General features: G+C 35.1%; 1 protein-coding gene across 4 annotated transcripts in view; it reads right to left on the reverse strand.

Annotated features, from left to right (window-relative positions):
* Positions 1–12,864, reverse strand: part of SSBP2 (single stranded DNA binding protein 2) — a 176,725-nt gene that overhangs the window by 21,172 nt on the left and 142,689 nt on the right. For 2 of the 4 annotated variants that reach the window (XM_032205957.1, XM_032205955.1), the window contains 3 exons: positions 9,694–9,761; positions 3,428–3,476; positions 1,375–1,410 (listed from right to left, as the gene is read on the reverse strand). In XM_032205957.1, coding sequence (XP_032061848.1) covers positions 1,375–1,410; positions 3,428–3,476; positions 9,694–9,761 — 153 coding nt within the window. Of the gene's footprint in view, positions 1–1,374; positions 1,411–3,427; positions 3,477–9,693; positions 9,786–12,864 lie in introns of all 4 variants that reach the window. The other 2 variants (XM_032205956.1, XM_032205954.1) reach the window with 1 other exon arrangement.

Genomic DNA, 12,864 nt, shown 5'->3' on the forward strand with positions numbered 1-12,864 from the left:
AAGATCTTTTAGAAGAACCTGTTTGGAGATCAGCAGATTTAGATCATCCCCACTACAGATGTGGCAAATGAACCCTAGAATTATGGACACTTAACAGGAACTTAACCTTTTTAGCAGTTTGTTTAAATAAAAAACTAAAGAAATATCTTTTATCTAAACAAAACAAGCTCATCCTTGAACTCATCCTTCAGCATTTGCTATGCAGAATCATCTTTCCCATGAAGAAATTAAGAGAAACCTTTAACTACACAAACAGATTTAAAAAAAATACGCTTCTATATTGTCCTCATGGTGAAAGACTTGCTATTTCCATCTTCCAAAATAGCTTCACATTTTATGTTGACTTAAGCCAATACACAGCAGTTGTCTAACTTCCAGATGATAAAACATGAAAAATCACAAGAGAAGTCTACGGAAGCCTTACTGGCCAACAGAAATTGGAATCCAATGGACTTGCAAACAAGAATGACATATGACAAATGGCTTCAGAAGGGAGATAACATTCTCTGCCCCTTACACTCTGACTTCAGTACTGAACGTGGCAAAAATATATGAAGCACTATGACAGGAGTACATTAGAACTACAAATATTCCAAGTACAACAACAACAATAAAAGCCTAAATAAAAAGCATAAACAAAGCTAATCTCTTGAGAAATGGACAGAAAACAGCAGTACATACTCCAACAAAGACTATTTTGTTATTATGTAAAATGTTTTTATGGAATTCCGGTTAGATAATAGGCATTTTTTTGTCTTTTGAATGACTGACCGATGCTGGACACTTACAAAGTTTTAACTATTTCATTCTCAAGTATAGACTAGGAAAAAGTGAACAACTAATCCGTAATAAAATAAGACAATGTCTGTGAAATAAAGACATAACAGACCATAGAGAAAAAAAAATTAAAGTCTCCAGAAGGTAATTATAAGAAAAAAAATGTACCTAAAATGTTAGCTATTAGGACCCATTTATATATCCTTGGGGAGACAAAAGCTTGTTCTAATTCTTCAAATGAATTTTTCCTGGAGAAGTACAGAAATGCATACACAATACCGTGTTTCCAAGAAAGCTGTTGGTTTTTTTGTTTGTTTGTTCATTCTTTATTATTCAAGACAATGTATTGTATTGGTTATTATAAACATATGTTGAAATAAAACAGCACTCGGGGCAATTTTGACCAGACTGATAATGATTCTAGTAATAAACATCAACATATGCACCATAGATGGTAGACAAAATACTAAGTGCAGATCAGCTGTTCAGTTCTCAACCAATACACAAGGGTTCTTCTTAACATCTGGACTACCCTCTCTTTGCCTAAATAAAATGTAACATCTATTCTAATAAGCAAACACATACAAGTGTACTTACTACATAGTTCCCAGGAGATGCTGAAGAATAAGGTATCTGAAACATCAACAGAAACAAAACAGTAATTTCTTTTGCAGTGTGATGGAGTCCAAACCTACATTTATGTACAGATGTAGCTTATTGTGTATTTGTTTAATTTATTTCAAATATATTGTTAAAGATGATGAAAACATACTATTGTCGTCAAATACAAACCCCTTTTCTCCCTTTTTCTTTTCAACAACTTGTCATTATAAGTATGCTCAAGTCTAAAATTTGCAATTTAGACATAAACTGAATTTAAAATCAAATACTTAAAAATATTTCTCCTTAAGAATACTGTGCTGTGGTTGCCACTCTAATTAAGTCAATATGAACAACATAATTCATACATTAAAATGTATGCAGGCTGAGGTCTGGTATCTGTTCCTATTCTTCTGTAATTAGTGAGGCATGCATTTTGAGCAACAAACATCACTCTTAAGATACCAAATTACAAATTCCAGTACCATTTTCATTCCTTGCATCTATTACAAAATTTTATTATTATTGTGGGAGGCAGAATAAGCTCTGTAAAGATCTGCAAGCTAGAGTGAAAGGCTAAGCTGTAAGATTATTAATGTAATATGCTTTATAAGGTGGAAACTTAAGGAGCACAGACTTGCATGTAAGTCAATGGAACTGTAATATCATCCTGTACATGGACTGAATTTGTATGTTGTCATATGCACTTAATCTTGACTAGTGTCTGGACCATAAAAGGAAAGCAACTCTTGTTTCTTTCACCGTAGACGATACTGATTTTATTTCTTTGCATTACTCTTTCTTTTTTTCTTTTCTTTCCTTCTTTTATTTTATTTTTTTTTAACTTAAAGAACAGTGTTCTAATTTCATGTCAAATTCAATTATCATATTTGTTACAAAGGACATAGGGAGAAATTGAATTACCTACGAATAACCCAGTTTTATTCTTTATGCAACAGTCTTTTCAGTGATTCTCTCTACAGAAACACAGAGCACAGCTATTATAGAAGGATAGGGTAAGAAGTAACTGAATTTAACCAAATGCAAAATTATTTTGCAGAATAAGCATCTTACATGTTTGTAGATAACTGATCAGCCAATTCATTTTCACATGTATCTATTACTAGACTTCTCAATAATTTTGTAAAGTGAGAATATTTCAACTGTCAGTTGAAAAATATCCTAACAACCATCTTATTTCAGTACACACAAAAGAAAACTGAGAAAGAGTTTCAGCTCTTTTTTTGTCATCCAGTTGTCATCCAGTATAATTAAAAATTCAAAATAAGGAACAGAAAGAACCAGTCTAGTCTGTTAAATCAGACCTACCTTATCCTGCTGCAAGTGCTAAAAAGGGAGACATTTTTACACTAATGATATATGACCAATGAATGAAAATTGAAGCTTTACCTTTGTATTTTCTGAAGAAATACCAGGTACTGTTTTTCACATGGGATACCTCCCTTCAAGCTGCTATTAGACTACCTCATTTTTTATTTGTTCCAATAAATTTCAATAACGTGCACTTCTTGTTACAAAAAGCATATTAAAATGGTTATGTCTACAATTCCACCTTCCCTAGTTACCAGGATCAAGTGTGCTTTTATTATATGAAATATGTGAGAACACATTAAGCTGATCTTCCCACGTTGTCATTTCTGTAGAGCTTGCAAGACAGACAGTTTTGTCCTAACTCTTCCTACTTGCACTAAAGGAAGCTAGAAAGTATAGAAGGTATTTTAAATATCCCCCAAGGTAGCCTTTGTGTTAGGGAAGGTCTGTAACTTATGTGGAGACACAGTGTGGCTGCATGATTATGAATAGAGCTGGATGTTTTCAGGTCAGTGAGTTCTCTGTTAAGACATGCTCCCCACTTCACTGTTCCTATTCTGCCTTAGGATTAGTGGAAGTAAAAAACAAACAAACAAACAAACAAACAAACCCATGCATTATTTTTATTTGTTGAATTGATTTTTTTTTTCCTGGTATGTTGATGAGAAATAATTCTCTGCATATAAGATGATTTTAGTATGTTTAAATATTTACTTACAGAATTGGCATTGGTTGGGTTTGGCCAAGGTCTACCACCGCCAGGGCCCCTGTAAGAGAAGACGAACGATGAGACACAGAACAATCCCCAGGCTTCTGACCTGTTCTAAGGAAGCAAACGTTTCAAAGCAGTCTGTTTCCAGAGTAAGTTAAGAGATGGCTTTCTTCAGATGACATTAAAGAGTGATCATCAACGATAACTGCACCAAGCTACAGTGCTACAGAAAAGTTCCCGTTGTTGCACTACTTTCTTCGCTTCATCAGTATATGACCTGATTTATTTATGACTACAGCACTGCCATTTACATGTTAGACAGCTCGTGTCCTAACTCATTCTGTGTACGTGTGAGCTTTTCAGGACACCACCACCAGCAGCTACCCTGCCAGTGGCCAGCCTGGAGGTAGCCAAGCTCTGCACTGGTTCCAGGCACCTGCAAATTTAGGGAGCATCAGATGTGCCCCCCCCCCTTTTACATCCTCAATGGAATGATTGGAAAAACATTGCAAATTTGTGTCTCTTGAAATGCTTTTCTAGTGTTTGGGAAGAATTTAACTCTGTTTACAACATTTTAGTGTGCTACAAAAGTCGTGAAAAGAGTGAAATACCTGTTGCAAAATTCTTTAAGTTTCTCAGGGAGAGTGTTTTTCTTTCAACTTTATTAAAATTTTTATAACGTTTGAGGGAAGTATAACACATTCCATAAAAATCTCATTACAGTACAGATCAAAGCAGAAATTTACAAAAATATTGGTTTAATTTGAGTCATGAAACTGTATTCTTGCTTAAATAATGAAGTACCTTCCTGAAGAATTGTGGACACATGCACGTATTGAGTATGGGTCTAGAATACTGCACGTATAGCAAGGTTTCATTTGTGGAAAGAGTGCTTTCCTTACAAACATTTTGGTAACAACTATTCTTTAGAATAACAAGCTACAAAAAATGTGTTGCTCTAATATGTGTCTGAGAAGCACAGCAATTGGGTATATACATACATATATTTAATATATGTATTTATAAAAAAAATGAAAGCATGACACTTTAAGCCTACATTTTAAACACATCTAGATAGGTATCTAAAAATAGATTCCTACTCGATGAAGGATATGTTAGCTCCAGAGAAGTCCCAGAAACATGAAATTTATCAGAAACCAGGCAAAATGGAAATTTCAGACTTCTCAGACATTCTTGTTACGCTTGGCTCAAACAGTGTATTTATGATTAAGTAGCAGTTTCCTAGCAGGAGGGACAAGAGTGCAACAAGCCAAGGAAGTCTTTGATAAAGCTTGCTCAGACTAAACATCAGACGGATGCTAAGAGCAAAACAGAATGGGGAAAGGAAAGAGAAAAAACTCTCCAGACAGAGCACCTTTTTTTCTTTCTCACAACTCGGGCTATTCTTTTGAGTTTCTCATTCTTAGCTGAAATCAGAAATATAGTTTGGTGTACTTGAGGGTACTAGGCAGTCTTGAGGGAACTAAACCATATGGGAAGCAAAATCTCCATGTTTTACAGTCATAACAAGTGAATAACCATAATTATCCCTGGTAGCATTACAAACTTCTAGTTATTTATAAATAAGACAAATTCGTGTTTTGAGAGCCCTGACAACTGAAAGGCTGAGGAGATGACAAAGCCATTGCATTAAAAAAGGCATTTTGGCCTCATTAGCTTTAGAAAAGGGACATTAGCCGCAATAGCTTACCAGATTTGGAAGAGTGATTTAAATACAGAGATAAAAGTAGATTTTATTAATGAGTTCAGGAAGTATTCTATTTTAAAGTTTTGCAAAAGTAAAAACAATAAGTACATATTGTTGCTTGAGGGATTTAATATTGAATCTCTCATTTTTTTATTGCATTGTTGGCGAAACTATTACGAAGAAATTATCTCAAACAATGAACTGAAATAAATCAAGTGAATCATTCCATCTTATGAAGCTCACATTTATGGGAGGTTGGAAAACAGAATTGTAGGAGAGGGTCTTTTTGCTGAAACACTTCCCCACTAGAAAAGGAAGACATTTCTGAGTGCATTTTTCTCAGCTTCAGTGGTCCTTCCATGAAGGTTAAAAATCCATCACCCTAGCAGTCATCCATGGGTTGCTTCATGCAGTGTGTTTGCTGGAAGATACCTGCATGAGGGCTTTTAGCAATGGCCAGTGGCTGCCTTACTCTAGCCAGGAAAGGGACTCATGGCATCATGCAAGCAGTGCCTAATACAAGTGGATTTTGCAGACGCAATACTCTGCTAATAATAACACGGGAAATATTAGGTGATCCTTTTCTTCTTTTCTGTCTCATCCCGTATGTGGTTTGCTGGAACCTCTTTTTCTGAGAAACCAGCAGTATTTGCAACAACACTGGAAGTTGGTTTTCACCACAAAACCCGGCAATTGTTTGTGTGACATTAAATGACACAAAGATATCTACTGAAAAACATCATATGGAAAATGGCCATGACTACACTGCAGATTACTGTGAAGCATGGAGAAGTTAAAAAGCTGACTCAGATACACGACTGGGTTAGCCACAGCAACATGGAAATTTAGGAGGGTTTTATGAGAAGACTGGGAAACAAATTCTTCTCAACATCATGGTACCTCTGGTGAGCATGCAAGTTTTGTGTAAAGCTAAACGCATGTAATGTCTGAGTTATCCTGCAGGCTGTACTACTGCTGCTTCCAGTGAGGAAACTCACCTTTCATCTAAAAAGCTGTTAGAATTTGCAGATTTACTGGAAGTCATGGACAGCTCTAAGTATAGACTCAGAAAACTCTGTAGCAGATTCTGCTTGAAAGCCATATGGTTTATATAGAGCATAATGTTGTTAGCTTATAAAACACATAAAAAAGCTACCTGCATTTTTTTTTCCAATTCAATGCAAGCTATTTTTTTTTTTCTTTTATAAAAATGTTTATTTTGGAAGTATCAATAGGCTCATAAAAGATTATTATGATTGCTCTGCTTCCAAAATATGAGTAATTTACACAATATCTACCACTATGACTAACTGAAACTGCAGTTGAGGTTAGTCCTGTACCCCTGACCACAGCACATGGAGAAATTAAGTCCAGCATTTCAGTTTCCTAATTGGCAAATACATCCCATCAGAAATTAAACCTCTAGATACAAGTTTGTGAGCTGCAGTTAAAAAATAAAATCACATTTTTTTCCCTTTCAGGCATGAATGAGATATTCTTAGTGCCTGATACAGCACTGCAGGTCACACAGGCCATTAAAAAGTGCCAGAAAAATGCAACAGTGCTCCCTGAAATTTGCCATCTTGTTTCTAAAGAGCAGGTTTCCATGAAGAAATAATATCTTACTAAAAATGGCTACACGAAGTTTCAGCTTAAAACCTTGTAGGTAAAATAAGGTTATTTTTTAAAAGATACAGGATATGTATCTACTGTTTAAAGCAGTAATCTGATATGCACTACCTATGATGGAGCAAGGAATTATTTAAAAATACTACATTTGTGAAGTATATGTTCATGAAGTGAAATACTGTCTATGAGCTCTAAGGCTAGCTGCTACCATTTTTCACAATAAAGAACATTTTCTCATCCAGAAAAATGTAAAATTGCATTTGGCTGATATTCTGCTCTTAGCCAGAACAGCTTCCTTTGAAGCTTTCCCAGGAGAAAAAGCTGGATTTTGAAATGGCATCTGCTTTTTGTAGAGTACATGCTTTTATATTTTAACATTGCCAGAAAGCCAAAAACATCGAACACAACAGTGCAAAACCTTAATGTATGATATATGGCTATGTGAAGACAAACATAAGTTAACATAAGGCAATAGTTTTATGTATAGTTATCTTCTTTTCCTAGAAATGTAAGTACACTAAATGATGTACAGCTTTCTCAGAGCTGTGCATTAGGTGAATTGTAAGGGGTAATACAGAGAATGAGTTGAATGCACAAAGGTGCATCTGTTGCTACTGCCCACAGGTCATTTGCAGGTGTGCTCTGCCTTGATCCTGTATGCAGAACAGGCCTGAAGATGAGTCCTTACTATGGCTTCAGGGTAACAACAAACCTGACAGCAGAAACTTTACAATAAGGAATGAACGTGATGTCTAGAAATAAAATTAAAGGAAGCCCACACCACATCGATGCCTTTGTTCTCCTTTGGATCAGTGTATGTCCCTCCATTTGATACAAGAAAAAGTAATGTTTGGTTTCATTAGAAAAAAAATATAATATATATATATATATAAAACATTCATGTGAGCAAGGCAATATTCTAACTCCAAAGGTCTGCGTTTCAGCATGTAGCAGGGGTCAGCATATGCTATAGCATAATACTGCAGGATGAGCACTTTGGACTCCCTTATGCCTCCAGCATGCACTGTAATATACCAAGGGGCAGCAGGAAGTCTTTTCAAAATCAAGCAAGTGTACTCCAGCTGAGCTGGAGGAAAGACGAGGTTTGTAAAAAATGTACAGAAGTGCAGCACATGCCTGATAAGACAAGGAGACTGCTACGGGTATGGCTTCCTAACTGCTGTTCTACCTGGTGTTCTTCTCAGAAGACCAAACACTCTATCAAAGCTCATGAATTCCCTAACCAAAGGTCTCCAGTTCAGGGCATCCCCTTTAACATACAAGTTCAAAGGAAAATGTGCTTCTCCATCACTGATTTAAAAGAACATGATCTATGGATGCTTACTGACTCAACACAAGATGAAACCTGCTTATTAAATGCTGCCACACGGAAAATGTTACTATTTCAACCCATAACCATCTCCTTTCTTTATGGCAAACAAGAAGTTCTTTTTGTCAGAAAACATGTTTGTTTGTTCTTTCTATGTGAAGAATAAACAAATTCTTCCCATCTCTCATTTATGTGGATAAGTATCCTCAAAATATCTTATCTGTCCTCAGTTTTAATTCCAGAACATTTTATTTTAGGAAGCTACATTTTCTTTTCTTAAAACTAAATCTTCTCTTGGGGACAATCTGTGTAGTGCTTATATTATACTCACACTGAATTTCAATATCTAAATATTTTTTTCTACATCAATTTTATTTAAAAGAAGAAATGCCTACCCTTGGGAAGTTTCCTAAAATTGTCTGGAGTCCGATATATGATGCACATGATAGAGTTATGCCAAACTTTAGATTTTATTTTATTTGCTTCAAAAAATCAAAGTCTGTCCAGAAATCAGAAAAAATGAAGGACATGCCAGATTAGACTTTTTTTAATGGTATTATCTATCTCAATACTCAATTTCCAGGTAATAACCTCTGGTCTGTGTTACACTAACAGTAATTATAGCAGCACCTTAAAATTTCAGAATCTCTTATGAGAGAAATCTATATATATATATAATACAAGGAGCTTTTTTTTTTTTTTTTTTTTTTTTTTAAATAATTATAAAAACAACTCCAGGCAAGCAAAGATTTATGGCAAGCGAAGAAGATTTCTCATCTTGAGTCAGTTGCTATACTAAAATCCATAGTTTAAATCTAGACTACTATATTAGTCTAGATACAGTAATTTTATATCTAAACATTTTCTACATGCCTACAAAGAGGTGTTGTCTACCTGTGTAAATGGAATAATGCAATCCAATAACTAAATGCACATTTGGAATAAATCAATATAGCTAAACTGAACTCGGTTGATATCACTTTATACTAGATGATAATCCAGCCCCAGGAGTACATAGAAATACTAGAAAACTTACACTCATATCTGGAGTACTGTTCTATACATTTAGAGTGGAAATAAACATAATAATCGAAATAAAGGCAGTAACAAAGAAAGAATCATCCACACTTTTTCATTCAAATATGTTTGTGTTTTTTTTTTTTTTCTGTTTTACAAAAAGCTCTAGACAGTAGTGTTATTTTGCTAAAATTATGTTTCGTCATTTTGCAGAGAAGGACCATACCTGTACCATTCTTTACAAAAAGTAAAGTAAAACCATAAATGATTATAATGTCACTGGTAAAAAAATGCATACATGGAAATATCAGTAACTGTACTGACAAAATATTCCCAGAATTTTAACTTTGACTTGTGAAAAAATCTCAGTGATTGTGCAGACTTGAAGGAACAGCAAAGGAGGCTGTTAGAAATGCATGCAGAAGAAGCATGCTGCTGCAGGTTCACTTTTTTTCAGTTGCAGTTATTAGTCATCAAAGCACTTTACTTATCAAAGCATGCTCTCCCTTGTGTTATGTAACCCAAATGTTACTTCCACAATGAAACAATGATTTTCTAAATATTAAAAGATTTTATTATTGTGCTTACATGTTCATTCCAGGCATCCCCGGGCCACCTAAAGCATTCAGTGGGGGTCTCATTGCACCTCCATAGTTCTGCAATGATAACCAAGGGTCAGACTACCACAAAACAAAAAAACAAAACCAAAGAGGAGGGGGAAAGAAAGGACAGCAGGTTAATGATATCCCTATACAACTGCTGACTGGATAGGCCAATGCAATTCATTCTTTCAGGAGTTTCCATTGTTGACTTTAAAAACAATACTGTTATCCCCAAGGAGAAAGAATTACATTTACTACTCAAACAATAGGAATACAATAAGAATACTTAAAATGCAAATCCTTACAGGAGGAAATATTTACACAACTAGATATCAAGTCAATGGCCAGAGGGACAGCTTTTAAAACGTATTCAACTTTTATAACAAGGAAGCTCATTCAAAATCAGTAACCCGGACTTAGGTTCTGAGATTTCTACGTAATGGAATTTAAATAGAATTGTTTTTATTAGACTCTGTTAGGGTATCAAGAAATGCTTGTTTAAAATTACACCATATGACATCACTTTTATAACATACAGCATAACCATTACATTTCTCTTCTAATCAGTCAATTCTAATGTCCAGTGTGACTAATACAAAAATTACTTAATATGATAATGACTGTCATAGCATTGCCAACAAACGGATTGCCCATTGCCTATGAAATCAGAGTTTATGGTCTGATCACATTATGACAAAAATTTAACTGTACTGTTTACATGAAAAACTATAATTATTTTAATTCAGATGAATACAAGCAGAACAGTCTATCTCTGCTCACAATCTTAATGAATTCTGTATTCCGTGTTAATTTTTCTTACTTTTTTTTTCTATATTTTTTCTGATATTCCAAAGAAATGGATAATAGCATATTTTCTAAACTGAATATTATTGACTTTAACATGTTGGTTGTGCACTTTGGAAAGCAAGGGGATAAGCAAATGATTTACTTAAAAATACTTAACTCATTGTTGCTGTCTTTTTTCCAATAATAAAAATGAATACACATTAATTGTTATGCTATACAACTATACTATAAAATGCAAAATCTATATGACCTAGGCTTATGGGTATTCTCTGTAATGGTCCCATTCACAAAGCCATGTAAACATGACATCATGAATACATGGGAGAAATCCTACAGAGGTATTCAAATTATCAATCTGGTCCTGTTTATGAGTATAGTGATTACAGATAAACTAGTTATCTAGAACTGAAATGGAACTAGGAGAAGAAGTCCCACTGCTAACAACAGAAACCCAAAATATAAAATTTTCTTCATTGTTAGACAGTCCTGAAAGTGTACCATACAAAGCTGGTTTGCAAGAACACATCCAGAGGTTGTAAATAGAGGTCCTCTTCCAGAGCAGCAATTCTATGATTCTACGATCCAGCAGTGCCATCTGAAGATACTATTATCCATAGCTGCCGGACATAAATCACTACTCATTCCTGAACTTTTGTGAGCAGCAGGCAGATTGATTGGTGTGCATGCTCAATCAAAAGTCAGCCAGAATAACTCAAATCTCCTGTTACACCTAAGTTGTCCTAGAAAATTTTGCCTGAACCACTGCTCTCGGAACTGTAGGGCAGTCACTGGTGGGTAGTCAAGGCAGCTGGGTGCAGTAACATCTTCAGTTGGCACTACTGGATCTGGAAGAGAACACAGGCCAACTATATATAAAAAAAAAACAACAGTAGTTCCAGATCTATTTTATTTAATTTTCCCATCTTGATTTGGAGTGCTGAGCCATTCTCCCTATTTGGCCTGTTGGGTATCTCCCCTCCTTATTTTAGTTTTGGAATGATTTGCGTAGACCAGGGTTAAAGATCTTTATGGAATCCTGCATGACTGGAAGACTCCTAATCAAATGTACTTCTAACTCTAATTACTGCTAATTCTAATCAAATGTACTCTTTCATCCTAAAATAAGAGCACTTTCATTAAGGCTACTGATACACATGTTCTTTTAGCTGCAGCTATGCTCTCTGCCCTAATTTGTTCCTTGCAGATTTTACTTAAAGTCACCACCACCACTATTTTTCTGGTGGTTTAGTTGTTCATAAAAGGGCTCCCTAACATCAGGTGGTCTAAATGAGACAGATTAGCCAAGACTTGTTTTTTAAATATTTAAGATAACCCAATTATTTTTGACTTGAATGCATTAGGAAGCACATGAGAAGCTCACCAGCAAGTATGAGGGACTGAGTGTAAGTAGCCCATTACAACGTGCAGGGAGCACCTTGAACAGGTGGTGTACCTGTGGCTTGAAAAAACCTGAACCTAATTCTTTGTAGCTGTTCACACATTCAAGCATTTACAACAGTACTCAGCTTTCAGCTTCATGTTTTTTTAGTTTGGAAAGCTGTGGAATCATAAAACACAAAATGCTGAGACAAGCATTTCTGTATCACTACATTAAGTGCTTCCCAAGTCCACTGCCTGTGCAGCCAGGTAGCTGAGCCTCACATTCTGGGCACACCTAGGTCAACTTTACAGCACTGTAGCAAGAGGACCTTAAAGTAGATGTGAAAGATCCATCAAATTTGTTTTTAGAACTGCATTCTGAGAAGATCCTAAAAACAACACATGAAGATGGATGATAATCCATTTATAGAAAAGTTTGAGTTATAAGCTCAAATTTGTGTAGCTAAGTTACATTTTCCCCATTTTAAGAGGATATTTTGTAAAGAAAGAAAGATGAACTTTACAAAAATACTGGATTTTAAGAGAGAGCAAAAATGAAAAAAATCATCCTTATAAGAACTGGCATGAGATTTGCCTGCTGTGTGACTAATGGTGCTGCATAAAGTATCAGCTCAATCTCATATGGCAGTGCTGCAAAGCTTCTCTTTCTACCTCCAAAACGTAAGTTGTAAATAAACTTCAATGCTACAGAAAAAACAACAAATGTTTAATAACAGTTTGTTGGTCACACAGCAGACGTTGTGTTAAACTGAACAACTGGTTTCTACCAAGAAGGCACAAAAGTGTAAAGGCAGTTATGAACAGATTTGAAAGGCAATGCTATTTAATCATTTAAAATTCACTTTCTATTCCAAGGAACAAAGAATCCACTAGAGAGATTATCTGAAATGGAAAGCAAAAATGCAAAGTGTGGGCACAACAAGCACACTATAAACAAAATACTGGCAAC

This window comes from Aythya fuligula, chromosome Z (genome assembly GCF_009819795.1).
Source record: "Aythya fuligula isolate bAytFul2 chromosome Z, bAytFul2.pri, whole genome shotgun sequence".
NCBI classification, from domain to species: domain Eukaryota; kingdom Metazoa; phylum Chordata; class Aves; order Anseriformes; family Anatidae; genus Aythya; species Aythya fuligula.